Raw genomic sequence first — 20,122 nt, 5'->3', positions numbered from 1 at the left:
ATACAAATACAGGGTAAGATAGTAACACTTAACAGTGGCAACCAAAGGCAAGGCCCAGAACTCTATCATTCAATATTCAACAACAGACCAACTTTTCAAATTAAGACCCTGACAACTTCATCAACATTAAGTAACAATTACTACTCTAAAAAAAAGAGCTCCCATCTCCAGGGTTTTATTTCTCACACAGGGCAGGTTGTGTGGCTAAGTCTGTGTGTGCCTGTGTGTGTGTCTCTGTGTGTCTGAGCAGTCTGAGGCCTTGCACGTGCGCCACAAACCATAGAGCAAGAGCACAAACAGTCAGACTCCTTCGAAAACTTTCTTGATAAGCTGATGAAAGCAGCCCCTGGATGTGCAAGCAGGGATGGCCATGTGCACCCCATGGACCTGCAGATGGCCATCTTCCATTGTGCTGATGACTTCCTGAGACAGACCCTTGCAACCAAGCTGGCCTTCTGCCAACTGGCAGTGCCTCTGCTGCTGCCCAACCCGAGCACTTCACGCATTGAGTTCCTGCTCTATGCCCTCAGCCAAATCCAAAGGAGCTGGAAAGAGGTGGAGAAGTCAGGAGAGCAGGCCCAAATAAAGAGTTACAGCAACAAACTCATCTTTCAGGCACAGACACCCATCGTGTCCTTCATCCGCATTGGCAGCTCAGCCTCCTCTTCCAAGTCCCAGCTCCTGAACGCTCTGCTGAGCAAACGCAAACACGACACTTTCTTCCACCGCAACTGCAGAGGCAGCACCAGAGAGCGTTTGCTGATGGAAGGGATGGTGGAGATTGCCTGGTACTGCCCCGGTGGAAGCCCTGATGACACCTTTGAGCGCTGCGTGGCTTTCTGTAACCTGCATGGAGATGCCAGGGATCATGGAGCACAGCTGCTGTTCCTGCAGGAGATATCTGCTGTGAATGTGGCTCTTGTGTCCGATTGGGAGCACATGGACAGCAGGGGGAAAAAGATTCTGCAGGACCTGTGGCAGTCACAAAGCCCATTGGTTTGTCTTCTTACGGAACAAGAGAATGTTGAAGCTGGAGAAGCCAGCAAAAATATAACAATAGGGATCAAGAACAGAAATGAAGCAGAACTGATGGACCAGCTGACCAAGACAATTGGGGATCTCCTGGAAGAGTCTAATGCATGTTTCAGCCTGGAGGCCTGCGTGGACATATGGTCTGAAATCCTGATGAGAAAGAAAAGCAAAAAAGAAGCCAGTGGCAATGATGTGTTGCTGAGTCACCTGGATGCCCTCTCTGATGAAATCAATGATTCATCCATTGGCCTGGAGCACCTTCTGAGAGAGGTAGGGCAGATTTATGAAGCTCTGGAATTAACAAAGACAAAGAATAAGAGTTTTGTCAAACTACCGGAAATTGCAGCAGATCTGATGGTTTCAGGGAACGAGATTGGAAAATAAAATTCGGAATGGTGACTTGCAGAAAGTCACCAGAGAACACCTTGAAGGGCTGGTGCAAGAGACAAGTGATGCCATTGAGAAAGAAGTGGAAAAGTATTTCAGTGAAGACAAAGACCGTGAGACACTGGTCCAGTGGAAATCAGGCACGGAGATGAAGCTGAAAGAACTAAAGGAGACTCTTCTTGATGAAATCAAAAAGAAATGTGAAAATCTTATTGAGCTACAGAAGGAGCAGAAGAAACTGGATGCAAGGAAGTTGCAATATGAAGATGAGCTCCTGAGAAGGAGTCGGGAGCTGGCTGTGAGTCTGAAGGGGAAGAGCCTCAGCGAGAGAGAACTGAAGGACAACTTTACTCTTGTCTGGAACAAGTGGATTGCTGAAGTCTCCCGTGATGCTTGTCTTCGGGAACGGGTGGATATCGATGCAGAAATCGAAGATGTCCTTGTAGAGCACTTTAAGGAGCCGGGTATCCATGAACGCATCAGGTCATATGCCAAAAGCAGAGGATTTTCCTTTGATCCAGAGAAACACATCATGAAGAAAAAGTATTTTGGCTATTTCTCAGATCCTAGAAGGGTTTCCAATGCTGATGTGATCAAGTTTCAGCACATCACAGACAACATCATAGAGCGTGTGATGGCAAACATTTCTAAGAAGGAAGAGGAGAAACGTGATTACAGTAGAAATTTTATTCATGAAATACTCAATGAAGTACAGAATGGTGTGAACTCTGTCCCCAGCAGTGGAAAATGTAATTTTAACAGAGAGTACAGCATAGACTTGTCTCTGTATCTGTGTAGAATGGCAGCAGAAAGGTTTAAAGCCATGCACGAAGCATTCCGAAAGTCTGAGGGATGGGCTCATGAAAGAATTGGCTGATGCTGACCTGAGATGGTTTCCAAGGCAGCCTCACACCATCCTGGCAGAGCATTTTTCAGGGTGCTGGGAGCAGTGTCCCTTTTGTGGCGCTGTCTGCACAAACACAATGCGAGGTCACGATGGAGACCATCAGCTGGTGTTCCACCGCCCACGAGCTTTGACGGGAAGCACATGGTGGAAATGTTCATCTGGCATGGAGTATGATACGCATGAACTGGTCATTGATATTTGTTCCAGCCTTGTTGCAAGTGACTGCTCATTCAAATTTGGTGGTGGTCCATGGATCCCTTACAAAACATACCGTGATGCTGGACCTCCTGTTTCCACTTGGAACATTCTTCCTGATTCCTCCATGCAGGCGTACTGGAAATGGTTTGTGTCTCATTTCAGGACACAGCTGGAAGCTTTGTACAATGGGAAATTTCAGGGCAAAGGAGAAATCCCTGAGGCCTGGCAGAGAATTACCAAGCAGGAAGCACTGTCTGCACTGAAGCCGCGTTAGGCCATGTCCATGTGGAGGAAGAAGCACAGCAGCTTTGCAGTTTAGGAGAACTTTGTACCAGGCTCTCCACAAAACACAGTTACAATGATGGCACTCTCAAGACCAGTAAACACAATGGTGTCCAATTGCTCCCAAAACTTGGTAAAATAAGGTGCATTACTGCACCCATCACTCAGCAACTCCCTCGCTTCATGAGAAAGCCAGAATCCTCTTGCCTGTTTGCCATAAACCTTTCCCTTGGTTTTCTCCTAGAGCTCAACCAAACTCACTCCTTGGGGTGATCAGCCTCATGGCCAAGCCTGAGCCCAAGGGCTAGGGATGGGGCAAAGACAGCATTCAAAGCACTCCTTGGATCAGCTGTTATGAGACAAGAAGGGACAGTGCCCCAAAGGCAGTTTTCCTGCAGCAAGGAGCTGTCCTGCTTGGAGAAAGGGCTGCAGAACATGAGGCCAGCTCCACGCTGGCTGCAAGCTGGGCTGCTTGGTTTTGGGCATCATCCTTCCTCACTCATTGCAGCCTCCTGGATCAACTGAGGCCGTTCTCCCAGCAGGAGCTGCTGTGCCTCTGCTCTCAGGAAAGCAGTGACACGACTGCCCCGGGTCTCAGCCAGTGCTTTCACTCCCTGTCTCAGGGGTGCTGTGTCTCTGTCCAGGGCAGCCGCTCCTGCTCAGGTGCCTGGGGCTGCTGCCCTTCCCTCCAGCCCTCAGCCCCAGCCGGAGCTGCTCCTGCACTTGGCCTCACTGCTGAGCAAAAGCCTTTGGAATGATCCTTGTGGAGAATGCTGGATTTTCCACACAAAGACTCCTCTCGCTCATTGGTGAAGCAGTGATTACAACGTCCGGGCTCAGGCATCTGGTGGGCTGAGGGAACTGTCTGTGTGGCCTGAAGCAGAGAAGCTCTCGGGAAGGTGACACCCCGACAGCACCTGCCCGTGGGTTCCCACACACACCAACCACATAAGACTGTCACTACACCCCAAGAGCTGATGGCTCAGTTCATTACAAAAGCCAGATCATGCCTCAAAACCTTAGCAGGGTGTGAGTTCGCACATATTTACCTTCCACTGACATCAGGAGATCTGGAATCTTTGCTCCTGATCAATGAACACCTTCAGTTTGCTTCTGACAGCTACCCAGGTCAAATCTCTGTCCACCTACAGAAACATAAGCTATTTAATGAGGGTTTTAATTTAGGTGCAACATCATTAAAGAGTCTAACTGCTTCAAAGGCACTGACTGTTTTTACTGATGGCTCCATAAAATCCCACAAGTCAGTTATGACTTGGAATAATCCTGACACTCAGGAGTGGGAGTCTGATGTTCAAATTGTTTAGGTATCCACACAAATTGCAGAATTAGCAGCCATTGTCAGAGCCTTTGAGAAGTTCAAACAACCCTTATATCTGGTTACTGATTTAGCCTATGTTGCAGGAATAGCTGAAAGAGCAGGACAATCCTTATTAAAGGAAGTGCCAAATCCAGATTTATACAGCTTGCTTTCAAAGTCAAAATACCTCCTCTCCTTCCAAGAGCAACCATATCACATTATGCATGTGAGATTACACACTGCCTTCCCAGGACCAGTTACAGAAGGCAGCCACAGAGCAGATACTTTTGCCATGGCAGTACAGAACACCCTACAAGACATTTTTGTTCAGGCTAAATTGAGCCATCAGTTTTTTTCACCAAAATGTACCAGCCCATGTCCATATATTTAAAATCACAAGGGAACAGGCAAGAGCAATTGTGGGCTCCTACCCCAATTTCCAGGATTTTGCTTTTCCCTCCATAGGGGCAGGGGTTAACCCCTGAGTCCTCAAAAGTGTACAATTGTGGCGAACAAATATTACACACTATGCACCCTCTGGGAGACAGAAATATATTCATGTGTCCATAGATACGTTCTCTGGGGCTATATTCACATCAGCCCACACAGGAGAAAACACAAAAGATGTCATCCAACATTGCCTCCTAGCATTTTCCACCCTAGACATTCCCCAAGCCATCAAAACAGGTAGTGGTCCTGCTTACACCTCCAAAAATTTCTAACAGTTCCTAAATCAATGGTGGCGTGAAACACACCCATGGCATACCTCACTCCCCAACAGGGCAATCTATTGTAGAGAGAGGCTCACCATACTCTCAAGAGAGTCCTTGATCACCAGCACGGGGAAGTTGAAACACTACCGAATGTAGAAAGATTATGTAAAGCTCTTTATGGCATCAATTTTCTTAATAATTCATTCATGGAACCAAACTCCCCCATCATCAGGCACTTCTCAAACACTAGCAGAGCTCAGCTCTTGGAGAAACACCCTGTGCTGAGCAAAGATCCCGAATCCAAGCAAATAATGAGCCCATTTCCATTAATTACTAAGGGTAGATGTCATGATCTGTCCTTGTGAACGGGGGTCGTGATGGTTTGTTTCACTGATCTCAGGGTGCAAAAACTGACACGACAAGGGGGGTTTTGCAGTAATAATCAAAACAAATGTACCTTTATTGAATGACCACAGCCAAATGCATTAGGGAGAGGGGGAGTGAAGAAAAGGGAAAGAATAAGGAAAAAGGGGGGGTGGGGAAAGAAAGGAGGGGTATAGCTACCAGATGTGTAACGCCGTAGTCCTTCGAAGTCCAGTCGACAAAGCCTGTCGTATTCATGTCAGGAGAGATCTCAGAGATACTGGTCAGCTCTAATCTCTATTATAGTCTTTTTTAGCCTTTTGATTGGGGGAAGGGGATACCTTTTGAAATCAAATCAAATGTAATAAAGAATAATCTATTGGAAAAGGGTACAAAAAGTCCATCAGCAGTAGGCGCGAGCTATTGTCTTCTTGGTCCAGTGGTAAGCTTGCAGGCAAACATCTTGCTTTGGTCATTTGGCCTCCTCACACACACCTCCCCACCCTGTGATAGGGATTTCAGTCTCAGTCCTTGGGGAGGAAGGGGGAGCTTTTCGTCTCATGTCTCAGTCCTTGGGGGAGAGACTTCTCCCATCTCAGTCCATCTGTCACAGTGGTTGATGTATGGTAAATGAAGAGTCTTTTTCATAGCGACCACCAAAAAGGTCATTCCAGAGAGAAAGTCCAGCCAAGCTGGGAGGTGGGGAAATTCCAGAACCAGTGTTGCAAAGTGGTGCAGGCAAAGGAGGGCACAGTGATCCGTTCCTTTTTCATTGTGTGCAGTGTTCTAGGATCTTGGTAAACACGCCTGTGAACACTGGCATGGCTTGGTGGGCCAGTTGGACCCGGATTTCAGAACAGGATCTTTCTTTTCCCCGGTGGTCCTGATTTCTGTCCCTTTCACGACGATTCGTGAGGCAGAAGATGAGGGAAATTTTGGACAGGTGCAGTAGAGGCTATGCTTGCGTGTCTACAGGATCTGGTCCAAGGTGGATTCCAGGTAAGAATATCAAGCCATACATCAAACCGTCAAATAAAGCATCCAGAGACACTCCCTCTGAACCTCAGAGACAGCAAAGAGATCAAGCTCGGGTGGCGAGGAGGGGAAGGAAAAGGAGTGTAAATGCAGATGTTCATCACAGAAGAAGATGACTCTCCTCTGCTCCAGAATATTATGAGACTCTCTGTTGAATTTTATTTGCTCGTTGTTTTGGATTGTTACCTTTTCAGACAAGGGGGGTTGACAGGATGGATTTCATCTCTTGTTAAAGGAATTTTTTTGGTTGCAATTGTTGTTTTTATTGCTTTACCTATGTTTCCCTGTTTAGTTAAGTGTCTGCAAAAGTTAATTGGGGAAGTCTTCATAGTAAGAAAAAACAGGGAAATCCCCAGGGCCTTGCCCTGGAATGATTTACCGTAGAGTCTCCACCTAGGCTGGAAGAGAAGACTTCCCCCATGGAGCCTAGCCAACACTATGATTCACACCTGTTACTTTCCCCATATGTTCCAAATGCTCGTGGTTTCCCCTTTCCCTGTTTCCTCATTGTGGCATCCCTGGTGGCCAGCCCCGTCTTCCCTGCAGGCTAATGCCCTTTGTCCTGCACTTTATGCAGGCCTCGTGCCCTCAAATCTTTGCCTGCTGACCTCCCACTTAACCCTGTGCACACCACACTGCCAGGCCTTTTGTCACTGATTCTCCTTTGGAGTGCAAGAATAAACCTTCTATGGTTTAATAAACTGAAATTCGTCATACAAAAGACCCTTCTTGCCTCTCTTTGCTGAGCTACCCATGGTGAGCGTGGTGTGTGGACTTGACGGCTTTGCCTGAATGCCTCCCCAAGCACCTTTACCACAGGAGATGCTCATTGGGAAATAGCTAGCAGCAACCACCATCGAAATCCCCATGCTGCTATCAGCAGGGACACCTTCCACTATCCCAGGTTGCTCCAAGTCCAGTCCAGTCCAGTCCGGTCTGGAACACTTCCAGGGATCCAGGGGCGGCCACAGCTCCTCTGGGCACCCTGTGCCAGAGCCTGTCTGTGCTCCAGCCTTAAAGCTGTGCCTGGCAGCAGCTCTCTGGCCGCACACCATCGATTTGGAGAAGAACAAGTGGATTTGGGAGGATCTGGAGGAAGCAGTGTGTCCTAGGAAAGAGGCTGTCCTTGGAGAGGAGCTGGTGTCCCTGGAGCTGGCAGAGCCAGGGCAGAGGAGCTTCATGCAGGATGATCCCCAGCCTTCTACAGCCCTGGCTGGGCACTGCTGCCATGGAGTCAGGAGTGCAGATGGTTTCAGTTTGCAGAGTGCACGTTCCTGCTGGCTGGGGGCGAGGCAGGAGTGTGCTCCTGCTGTCCCAGGCTGGCAGGGGCAGAGAGGGAACGGTTCTCTGGCTGCTCCTGAAGGGACACTGAGGAGCTCCTGGGCCCGAGGAAGCCGTGCAGCACAAGGTGCAGCACTGGCAGAGAGGGTGTCATGGTTTGATGGTGCTGTAGAAGATTTCCTGGGGGTGCTGGTGCCAGTGGCTGGACACAAGTCAAGGTGTGGCCAGGTGGGCAACAGGCCAATGTCCGCTGGGCTGTGCCAGCTCTGGGGTGGCAGCAGGGCCAGGGCAGTGCCCATCCCCTGTACTGGCACTGCTGGGGCACCTCCAGTCCTGGGCACAGCTCTGGGCCCCTCCTGCCAGGAGAGACCTGGAGGGGCTGGAGCGTGTCCAGGGCAGGGAACGGAGCTGGGAAGGCAATGGAGCCCCAGGAGAGGGGAAAAGCAATCCAGGCCCCTGCTCTGGTTGGGTGTTGAATGTCCTGTGCCAAACGCCAACGCTCTGTTACTGTCAGGTGTGGGGTGTCCCTGCCAAGAAAGCTGCAGCCAGGCCCTGTCCCTGCTTTGCTTCCTCTGCTGCAGAGGTGTCCAAGGAAGGCCAGGTTGGACGGTGCCTGGAGCAAGCTGGGACAGTGCAAGGAGTTCCTCTCTTGGAATGGGGCAGCCACTGCTTGTCTGGAAATTCCATCCCAGCCCCTGACAACTCTCCCAGGGAAGAATTCTTTCCCAATATCTCATTTATCCCTGCCCTCTGGCAGTGGAAAGCCATTCCTCCTTGTCCTGTCCCTCCAGGCTGCTGTCCAAAGCCCCTCTCCTCCTTTTTTTTTTGTTATATGTATGCATATCCAACAATATGAGTTTAAAATATTATAATATTATAATAGGTTGGATATTGTAATATCCAGCAAAAGAGTTTACAATATTGTTATTACCAGCAATCGGCCAGGTAGTTAAGTGTCAGAGGTCTGCATCAGATGAGAGTTGACTGTGAGTCAACTGAATTACAGCTGGTGTGGAATTTGGACCGTAATTCAATCATCTGATTCGAAAAGAGAGATTCCACTTACACATTCTGCTGCAATAAAATGCCTGATTTCCTGGAATTACCCCGCTGCTTCTGAACAGGTGAAGCCGCACCCCGTGGAGAGCCAGGGCTGCATAAAGAGGGGCTGGGATGAGCTTCTCCCAGCCCAGGAGCTGCAGGGCGCAGAGGAGAAGGTAGGGCATGGGGATGGGGATGGGCATGGGGACAGGGATGGGGATGGGGATGGGCATGGGCATGGGGATGGGGATGGGGATGGGGATGGGGATGGCATGTGCTCTGCGGGGGCTGAGGTGGGAGGGGGCCGGGCTCAGAGCGGTGGGGCCAAATACCTGTGCTCCTCTAAAGGCAGGAGCGATGGGACTGATGCTGGGGGGGTTCCTGGCCATGCGCTGCTCCTTCAGGAGCAGGGCAGCTCCGTCGTCATGAGGGGCAGGCATAGGACATCCTGCTTTGTCCCCAAGCCCAGGAGGTACTGCTTCCACCCCATGCAGGGAGGGTGGGATTCTCCTCTCTTACAGTCTAAGAGTCAACACCCCAAGAGCTCTGGTGCCTGGGACAGCCCCGCAAAGGCAGCAGTGTTCCCAGAGCCCCTTTCCCTGGGGCAGTGCTGGGAAAACACTCTCGGGGGGCTGTTCCCATGAAACAGGATGCAGGCATTCCCATGGCAGGTCCTGCTGCCAGCCTTGCTGCTGCCCTCCTTTGCTTCCAAGGAGGAACTTGGTCCCGAGTTATGCCCTGAATGTGCTTGGTGCCTCTCTGCAGGTACCGACACACTCGCATGGGGCTTTTTCCCTATTCCTGCAGCACTGGGAAACCATGCAGGGACTGCCAAGGGTGCCCAGGGGCAGGTTCAGGGTGTGGCTGGGCTGGAGTTAATGTTGTCCAGGGCAGCCGCCAGCTCCTTCTTCTCCTTACTCACCGTGTACCCCAGGCCTGTCCCTGCTGCTGTGCTGGGTCCCCTGAGCTGGGGCCTTCCGCTGCCGGTGTCTGCTGGGAAGCCAAGGCTGGGAGCAACGGGAGCATCTGCTGTGAGGTGAGTGAGGGGAATCAGAGCCCACTGCCCATGCATACATTGCCCAGATCTGCACGGGCTCCTGAGGGAAAGCTGCCCCTGAAGGCTCTGGAGGCGTGCAGAAGCCACTGGATCTATAGGACCTGAGGCCAAGCCCCTGGTATCAATTCCTGTGCTGGTGACAGTATTGTGGCCTTGATGGGATGGAAGCTGAATGCTCAGAAGAAATTTTTGCAAGGAATAAATTTCCCCTGTATCTAACTGAACTGAGACTGGGGCAATTTTCAGGGTTGTGTGACAGTGCCAAAACCCCCAAAGGATTAAAGGCAGGTGTCCAGTGAAAATGCCAGATCCGTTAGGTTGAGAATCATGGAATGATGGAATGGCCTGAGTTGGAAGGGACACACCATGGTGCTAGGAGAGGCAGGATCCAAAGCTTTCCTGAAATCCCAAATGCTCAGATTAACTGGCTGTCCTTGATCAACTCCATGTGTTAATGTGTTGTGAAAGGAAATTTAGGGTGACAAGCAGGACTTTTTCTCCTGAGTCTGTAGTGGCTGTGACCTATGACTGCCTTGTGCTTCAGGGGTTTTTCAATAAAATTGACCTGCAGTGATGGACCTGTACCTGTTTAAAACACAGGTGTCCTAGAACCTTCCTGGAATGGAGAATATGGCCCCCTTCTCTCCATATTATCACAACATTGAAATTATGGGGCTTTTCGGCAAAGATACAGGGAAAGGAATAACAGGTATATATACTAGAGTATATATGTGAAAAACATGTTCAGTCTCCTGTGAAAATTTGAAAAGTTTAATAAAGGACAATAGGAGACAAAGACAATAAAGCAAAGATTATAGCCAAGTGTGCCTTGGAGCTCAGCCAAGAGCACACCATCACCTTTGGGGATACTCCTTAAACACCTTTTCCATTACATCAGCCTGTTGCACATTCATAGACTCTTATGCCTATTCATAAACTAATTTACATTTTCCAGGAACTATTTTACACGGCCCTTCCTTGGGCCTGCCTTTTTAGAGCATGTGCGTTTCTAGGCTGTGGCTTTAGCTGCTTCTCTTTATCTCTTCCAGTTTAGGCCTTGGTCCACACTGCCTTCAGATGATAGATGCTGATAGTTGGCATATCTGTAGCAGGTGTCCTTATCCTATGTTCATTGGATGTTATCCAAGCAGGCATTTTAACACAAACAAAGCTATGTCACTACTATGTCTAAACTTAATTAACAACAGAAATAAAAACTGTATCTTTATAACAAAGTTACTTTAACATTACACATATAAAATCCATTTTAATATTTGCAAAAAGCCAATATTATAATATGTATCTATAACATATGTATATTCCAAGAGATACAAACAACAACAGCAGCAGCAACAACCAAAACCAGAAACCCAATCCCAGCCGTGTCTCACCCGCCAGGCACCGCCCCTGCGGTGCAGTTCCGGGCGCAGCCAGCAGGGGCGCTGCTGGCTCCTGGCTGGGCAGGGCTGTGCGATGATTCCCCCGCGGCTGCAGGGGGCGCTGTGGTGTGAGCTCGGCCGCCTCTCCGCTGGCAATGGCGGCTCTGGGGACACGGGAGAGGGGAGCTGGCTTCCCCTGCACAGCCCACAGGGAGCAACTGCTCTCAGTGCCACTGCAAACCCAGGGCGGCGAATTAAATTGTAGCTAAAATTCCTGAAGCAGTGGGGGACAGGCGGGGATCACTCCTTTGCACAGCTCACCGGTGATGGCTGGGCCTGAGGTTGGGCCTGGTGGGGCTGGGGATGCTCCCAGGTCTCAGCACAGCACACAGCAGCTCTGAGCTCTCAAGCAGCACAGGAGCAGAGAAGCAAGCAGGTGTGCGAAACAAGGTTCACTCTTTAAAATTGTTTAAAGTTTAATAAGAGATGATAAAAGGGACAGTATCCCGAGCTGAGGTGCTTGGCAAACTGCCAAAAGCCCACCGTTGGCTTAAAACAATTATTTTATATAGTTTTCATTACATTGGTTAAATGCATCTTTATGATTATACGCAGTCAAACATTCCTGCGAGCTTACGGGCTCAGGGAATACTTTTGCTTGGCTTGACCTTTGATGCGTCTTCATTCTATTCTGTAGGTGGAATTCATATCTTTTATTTCTTCTTGAGGCTCTGTTTGGTTCATTGACATTTTCAGATAACCTCTGAGGGTCAATTCTTGCATTTTGCTTTGGTGTTTATTCTCCTGGATCTCGTCACTGTTATCATTCAGATAAGATAGTCCACAGGTACAACACAGCTATTCACACCATTATCTGAGATAGTTACACAAAGAAAAGCAGTTAACATTACATAGTCTCTATTTTAATATTTTGCAAAATCCTACGCTATAATATATATATATTTATCACACTGCTATTTATATGAGCTATATTGTGCATACAGAAGCTGTCAGATTATATCATATTAAATCAGTTAAAAGGGGTTACAAATAGTACTATATCAAAGTTGTTGTGATCACTAAAAATTTGGAAAAGCCAATACATAAATCTGAAAACCAATATTGTCATTTATAACATTGGCTAGCCCTGGTCACAGTGCTGAAACAAGAAAAAAACATGGGGAGGGGGAGGAAGAAAAAAAGCATTAGGGCAACTGGATCTCAGGGCAGATCCACTATGCCACATGGCCCCTGTGTTGATCCCCACTGCTGGAAGGAAGAACAGCCCCTAGTCCCCAACCCCACACAGAACCCTGGGCCACCCTTCACCTATTGTGATACTCCTGAATTAGAGGGGGGACATTTACAGCTCCAGACACAAACCAAATCCAAAACCAAACTGGCTATGGGATGAGAACCACCCCCAAGACAGGACCCCAGCACTTTTCAGAGCCGTTTCCCAGGGGCTCTCTGTAACTTGTCTCTGTGCAGCCTGAAGTCTGCTCCCCTCAAGGTCAGGGTTGAAGGTTTGCTGGCACTTGTGGATTGAGGAGTTCTGCTGGGAGGATTGGGGGCAAGGGTGAAGGCAGCACCTTGTCCAGGGCAGCTTGTGTGGCTGAGTGAGTCTGTGTGTGTCTGTGTGTGTTTCTCTGTTTGTGTCTCTGTGTCTGTGTGTATGTCTCTGTGTCTGTGTTTCTGTTCCTGGGACACGCACTCATCTTCAGGGTTGATCCTGCAAACAGGAAAGCAACAGGCACATCCAGGGTGTTGGGAAGGATACCCTGGCTCTTGTGCCATCCCAGACCTGGCTCCAGCAGCCTGGTGGGAGCAATGCCCAGGGCTACAGCTGCTGCAGAACCTCTGCCAGGAGCCTGGGGCCTCTGACAACACCTTAGGGAAAATCTCTGTTCTTCCTTATGAAAACGACCACCCACTTTTTAAGATTTTAAAAGGTTTATAAAACTTTAACAATAATTACCATAAAAGGACTAAATGAGAAAAACAGACATGGGAGCTTCCCTCATGGCTGCCTACCAAGTGGCTGGCTCATCTTCAGGATGGATGCTTTGTCTTTTATACCCTGTGGTGGAAGGGTTTGCATCAGCCAGCCATAGTCCCTCTCAAAGTCTTTCAGTCAGCTCTTGTACATTGTTTGTTGGTGGAGTCTGCTTTCTTGCAGACAAGTTTTTGTACACGCCTTCTTTCTACCTGTCTGTCATGCTTTGACCCTGGCACAATGCCAGGGTTTTCATGAAAGATATATTTCTAAAATGGTTACTGTGAGATGTGACCCAGAAACAGAACAAAGCAGGTTTCTAATTGGGGATGGAGGGAAAAACACAACACTTTAATAATTTATAACACAGAAACATAAGGGAAAAAAGGAAAAAAAAACCACCCACAACAATCCACAATGGAACACTCCTAAAAACACTCCTCTTCTCTCCAGTTTTCTAACATTCAAATCTCCTTTAATGCATCAATTCTCAGTTTAATACCCTCTTTCACACAAGCTCCCCCCAGTTCATCAGGAGAGAGGAGTCTCCTTCTTGCACCATGGGCCTCCCCCAGAAACACAGTGGAACCTCTTGTGCTTCTGTGTCACACACGGCAGCCGCCCGGAGAGAATCTGCCGTGGTGACCATCTTCTTTCCATGTCTAGCGCTCTCACTACCGTCCATGGATCTAAACTGCTTTTTAGGTCCTTTTAAGAATGCATCGCCCAGTTCCAAGAAGTGGCCGCCTCTCACCATTTGGGACACCTGTCCCCCCCATATTTTTACTCCCCTGGGGCCTGGGTCTCAGGAACAGAGATCCTTTGCTGAAGGCAGAGGGCTCCACCACACCCTCCCCCTCAGTCTCTGTTCTCTCTACTTCTCCTCGCGGCCTTATCATTCTTGGCTTTCGGCCAACTGCCTCCCCCAAGGTGCAGTCTCTGCATTATCGGAAGAAATTGGTTTCGCCCGTGGCTATGTAAGAGAAAACTCCAGCCAAAGCCACTCCAATCATCTCCCCCATCTAGGGCACTCTCATCTGCTGTCATTTTCTTCAACTACCCAAACCCTCTTTTCTTTCTTATGCTCCGTCTTCTCTAAACTCTTGGCTGGGGAGGATCAGTGTTTTTACAGCTTCTATTGTTTCAATACTAAAAGAGTTAAAAGCTCAGCCCGGTCTGCCAGCGGCTGGGCACTTTGCCCTTCTTCTCTTCTTGGCCATGGTGCCCGGCATGAGATATCAAATTTCAAGCCAGCACAGTCTCTATCATTCTCTCCCGGGGGGGCTGCCCAAACTATCTCAAATCTCCTCCTCTCTTCCACCTTTGCCTCTTGCAGGGGCTCCGGCCTCCCTTCCCTCAGGCCACATGGCCTCCCCACCACCACCCAGACGCAGCTGGGCGGGGGGGGAGGTCAGGCCAGCTCACCTGCTGGACTCCAAAGAGGGAGTTTCTCTGGGAATGCTCTGCTTTTAACTCTTGTGTGTTCTCAGAGGCGTATCCAAATCCTCACTGGCCAGCACTAAGTGCCAATTTCAAATCTGGCCACTGATTGGTTTGACCACAACTTTTCTAGAAACTCATTTTCGGGTCAAACCAAGACACTGTCCTTAATGACTCAGACTGTCGGATGCTAACAATACGGGGTGGGGGGAAGGGGACTATGGAGAGAACAGAGGACATCTAAACAACAGACTGCAAGAACATAATTATACATCAATAGATATATAAATATTCTCCTAATATTCACTCAGTATTCATCCCTTGACTGGGAGAGCCAATCATTCTTTATCACTTTATAACATTGCTCCACAGCCATGGCTTCGCAGGAGGACACACAGGAGGGGGATGCAAAGGCACAGCTCATCGCAGAGGCACTCCAGAAGGCAGGACTGGATGCTGGATCCTGGCTGCCCAAAATTATGCAGACCCTGGGAATCAAGTGCAGAGAAGCACTGCAACATCTGGAATATAAAGACTACCTCAGGTTGGAGTGTGTGCTACGGCACCCCTGGGAGAAAAAGGCACTCCAGAAACTCCTGAAAATAACAGATGGCAAAATGAGCACTAAAGGGGTGCAGAAGGAGCACTTGAAGAAGACAAAGCAGAAACAAGAAGAGGCCAAACAAGCCCTGAAGGATCTGACAGAAATGCTCAAGAGCCGCAGGCACAGCCAGGATGCTCTGAAGGAGAAAGCAGAGACTCTGTGGAGAGCCATGGAGATTCCCAAAGAGTTCTGGCCACGCCTTCCTCCTGCTGACGGGTCTGACTGTGACACCTGAAAGTCAAGAGCTGTCCCCTGAGCTGAAGAGGGAGCGTTTAGTTTTCATGGAAGATCACATGAAAGGCTTGTGGTCCACACAAATAAAGAATCTCCTCCAAAAGCAGAGTAGAGACAAAGACTGGGAGAGGCTGGAACGGGACTTGGACTCCTTGATCAGTGGGTGCTTGGATGATAAATGGGATGAACAGAGGATGCAGAACATACTCAGCGACCTGGAAGACACTTTCCTAACACCTGAGGCCCCCAGTCAGTCCCAGTCCAAGTCAGACAGCAGAGAATCCAAAGTAAATGAAGCCATGGCAAACCAGGAGTTCCTCCAGTTGCTCAAGCGCCTTGGACTGGAAAGTCACTATCCAAGGAAAATGGGGATGGGAGATTTCCGCACCATTTGCAAGGTATCCCTGCAGGACAGCCAGCCCACCCAGGACACAGAACTGCTATTTTACTTCTTGCAAAAGCTGTTAACTGTGGATTACCGGGTGAGGTGCCTGACTTGCTGGGAAAGGAGCAACCCAAAACTTGCAGCCCTGCCAAAAATCAGAGAGCAAGAGCACAAAAAATCAGACTCCTTTGAAAACTTTCTTGATAAGCTGATGGAAGCCTCCCCTGAACGTGCAAGCAGGGACGGCCATGTGCACCCCATGGACCTGCAGATGGCCATCTTCCATTGTGCTGATGACTTCCTGAGACAGTCCCTTGCAACCAAGCTGGCATTCTGCCAACTGGCGCTGCCTCTGCTGCTGCCCAACCCGAGCACTTCACACATCGAGTTCCCGCTCTACACCCTCAGCCAAATCCAAAGGAGCTGGAAAGAGGCAAAGAAGTCAGGGAAGCAGGCTCGCACAAAGAGTTACAACAACAAACTCATCTTTCAGGCACAGACACCCATCGTGTCCTTCATCCGCATTGGCTTCACAGAAAAAGAGAACGTTGCAGCCGGACAAGTCAGCAAAACCATAACAATAGGGATCAAAAATAGAAACGAAGCTGAACTGGTGGAACAACTGACCAAGACAATTGGGGATCTCCTGGAAGGGTCTAATCCATCAATAAGCTGTAAGAAAGAAAATTTTGTCAAACTGCCAGAAATTGCAGCAGATTTGATGGATTTAGGATATCCTGTAGAGCTGATGGATGGGGACGCTTCTTACCTGCCCTTGTGCTGGGTGGGAGCAATCTTTGACAGCTTAATTGAGAGGCTGGGGGACAAACGAGTGTTTGTGCTCTCCGTGCTCGGCATCCAGAGCACAGGCAAGTCCACCCTGCTGAATGCCATGTTTGGCCTGCAGTTCAACGTCAGCGCAGGGAGATGCACCCGCGGAGCCTTCATGCAGCTCATCCCAGTGGGCGAGGAGCTGCAGCAAGACTTGGGCTTTGATTTTGTGCTGGTGGTTGACACAGAGGGACTCCGTGCCATTGAGATGGCCAATAAACAGTCCCTGAACCATGACAAAGAACTGGCCACCTTTGTCATTGGTGTTGGCAACGTCACTGTGATCAATATCTTTGGAGAAAATCCATCAGAAATGCAAGATGTTCTCCAGATCGCTGTGCAGGCTTTCCTGAGGATGAAGAAAGTCAATCTTTCCCCAAGCTGCATCTTTGTCCACCAAAACGTGGGAGAAGCAACTGCTAAGGAGCAGAACATGGAAGGACAAAGGCGTTTTCAGGCAAAGCTGGATGAAATGACTGTGGTAGCTGCTCAGCAGGAATTCTGTGACATCTCCTCCTTCAGCGATGTCATTGCCTTTGATGTGAACACCCACATTCACTACTTTGCTCACCTGTGGGAAGGAAACCCCCCAATGGCACCACCCAACCCTACCTACAGCCAGAATGTCCAGCAACTCAAGAACAAAATCCTCCAGGCTGCCAAGAATCAGTCCCAGCGCAGCATTTTGAGGTTCTCCAGTCTGAAAGATCGTATTGGTGACCTCTGGAATGCTTTGCTGAATGAAAACTTTGTTTTCAGCTTCAAAAATTCCCTGGAGATTGCTGTGTACAGGAAACTGGAAAGTACCTTTAGTCAGTGGACATGGAGGCTGAGGAGTCACATCTTAGACGTACAAATGAGACTGGATAACAAAATTCGGAATGGGGACAGGCGCAATGTCACCAGAGAACATCTTGAAGGGCTGGTGCAAGAGACAAGTGATGCCATTGAGAAAGAAGTGGAAAAGTATTTCAGGGAAGACAAAGACCGTGAGACACTGGTCCAGTGGAAAAGAAGCACAGAGCTGAAGCTGAAAGAATTAAAAGAGACTCTTCTTGATGAAACCAAAAAGAAATGTGAGAATCTTATTGAGCTACAGAAAGAGCAGAGGAAACTGGATGCAAGGAAGTTGCAATATGAAGATGAGCTCCTGAGAAAGAGTCGGGAGCTGGCTGTGAGTCTGAAGGGGAAGAGCCTCACTGAGAGAGAATTGAAGGACAACTTTACTCTTGTCTGGAACCAGTGGATCGCCGAAGTCTTCCGTGATGCTCGTCCTTTGGAACGGGTGGATATTGATGTAGAAATTGAAGATGTCCTTCTTGAGCACTTTAAGGAGCCGGGCATCCATGCACGGATCATGTCATTTCCCAAGGACAAATTATTTTATTTGGATCCAGAGAAACACATCATGAAGAAAAGTTCTTTTAGCTTTTTCCCAGGTTTCTGGAACCTTTCCAATGCTGATGTGATCAACTTTCAGCACATCACAAACAACATCATAGAGCGTGTGATGGCAAACATTTCTAAGAAGGAAGAGGAGAAACGGGATTACAGTCGAAATTTTATTCATGAAATACTCAATGAAGTACAGAAAGGTGTGAACTCTGTCCCCAGTAATGGAAAATGTACATTTAACAGGGAGTACAGCATAGATTTGTCTCTGTACCTGTGCAAAATAGCAGCGGAGAGGTTTAAAGCCATGCACGAGGCATTCCAAAAGGCAAATGACCCAGTTGTGTACCTGAGCAGCAAGAGAGAAGATTTCTTCCAGTGTTTCCAGATTTCCTGCCAAGGAGCCACTTCTGGCACAACTTTTGCTGTTTTCCTTTGTGACAAGATTGAACCAGCTCTTCGCCAGGCAGTCTCTTTGAGGACGGCTAAGGACATTGCTGAGGACATGCAAGGACAATTCCCAGATTTCCAGGGCAGCAGATCCAATCTGGAAGTTTGCATCCTGAAATACCTGGCAGAAGAGGAAAATTTTGAGTATTTCAAGCAGTTCCTTACATCTCCAAAACGCTTTTGTCAGAGTTATATTGAGACACGAGTTAGGAATCACTGTTTAGATGGGAGTAGGAGGCTGAAGATGTTTTTAGATTCCTCCCTTGATCATCTCTATCGAAACATTCTCTCAGCTGTTTCTTTATCAACCCAAATAGTCAAAGACAGAAAAGACAGGGAAGACAAAATCTCTCTTTGGCTGGATGAATTTTGCAGGCAACTGTCAGAGGTGATCAACTTGCCCAGAAGTGACCTGAAGGGCATCGAGCACCAGGAGGTCACAGACATTGAGTTCCTGAGCAGTGCCATGACAGAAGCTCTGGCTGCCCTGCGGGAAAGGCTCATGAAAGAATTGGCTGATGCTGACCTGAGCTCGTTTTCAAGGCAGCCTCACACCATCCTGGCAGAGCATTTTTCAGGGTGCTGGGAGCAGTGTCCCTTTTGTGGGGCTGTCTGCACAAACACCATGTGGAATCATGATGGAGACCATCAGCTGGTCTTCCATCGCCCACAAGCTTTGATGGGAGGCAAGTGGCATGGGACAGACCACCTGGTCATTGATATTTGTTCCAGCCTTGTTGCAAGTGACTGCTCATTCAGAGTTCGTGACGATGAATGGATCCCATACAAGAGATACCGGGATGCAGGACCCCCTTATTCCACTTGGAATATTCTTCCTGATTCATCCATGCAGGCGTACTGGAAATGGTTTGTGTCTCATTTCAGGACACAGCTGGAAGCTCTGTACAATCGGAAATTCCAGGGTAGAGGAGAAATCCCTGAGGCGTGGCAGAGAATTACCAAGGAGGAAGCACTGGCTGAGCTGGAGAAGCGTTAAGCCATGTCCTTGGGGAGGAGGAACCACAGCAGCTTTGCAGTTTAGGAGAACTTTGTACCAGGCTCTCCACAAAACGTAGTTACAATGATGGCGCTCTCAAACCATGTTCACATAATGGAATCTTACTTTTCCCAAGTTTGGTGAAATAAGGCAAGTTACTGTGGCCATTGCTCAGCAACGCCTCACTTCCTGATAAAGCCAGATTTCTCTTGCCTTTTTGCCTATCTTTTTAAAGCACCCTGTTAACCTCAAGAATTAGAAATCCTTGGTTCATTAGTAATAGAATTTTGTTTCTCGGAACTTATGTTTCAGTTCCAGGGAGATCCACAATCAAATGTTAGTCCCCATCATCCTGTGTACAGAAACTCAAGCTTCTGGTGCAATTGTACTACCCCATTGCCCTCTTAGGGTGAAATTGCTGACCTAGATGAGTCCCCACAGCAACTGCCAAAAATCTCATTTGTAGAGATAGAGCCTGGCAAGGCATTCTCTCAAAAATGAAAAGTGACCCATGTAGCATTGCACAGCCCACTGTGATAGCTGCTAATGTTAAAAAAGCCATCCAGGGAAATCATGGAGAAAAAATATTTACCCATCATTATGAAGAAAACTGTAATAGCCATTTCAAACCCTAGAGCCTTGCAAAACGAGTCACATCAGCTTTATTTCCACCTCAACTTCCCTCAGGTGAGGCATTAAAACAATTAAATTAATTGAGGTGTTGGCTGAGGAAAGAAGTCAATACTACTTCCATTGCAATCAGTAACATGATGACAGATGTTAGTGCTGTCAAACATGCA

The 20,122-nt window shown here is 48.4% G+C and overlaps 1 protein-coding gene across 1 annotated transcript; it reads left to right on the top strand.

Moving 5' to 3' along the window:
• Positions 1-259: 259 nt before the first annotated feature.
• LOC120502634 (interferon-induced very large GTPase 1-like) lies at positions 260-19,322 on the top strand. Its single transcript, XM_039710209.1, has 4 exons — positions 260-1,302; positions 1,397-2,087; positions 14,802-15,153; positions 15,272-19,322. Exons 1-4 carry the CDS (start codon positions 334-336, stop codon positions 19,320-19,322), a joined length of 6,063 nt encoding a protein of 2,020 aa, XP_039566143.1. The 5' UTR covers positions 260-333.
• Positions 19,323-20,122: the final 800 nt, after the last annotated feature.

Source organism: Passer montanus, unplaced genomic scaffold (assembly GCF_014805655.1).
Source record: "Passer montanus isolate IOZ18808 unplaced genomic scaffold, ASM1480565v1 scaffold225, whole genome shotgun sequence".
In the NCBI taxonomy this organism is placed as follows: Eukaryota; Metazoa; Chordata; class Aves; order Passeriformes; family Passeridae; genus Passer; species Passer montanus.
This window is presented reverse-complemented; position numbering and strand designations above follow the sequence as displayed.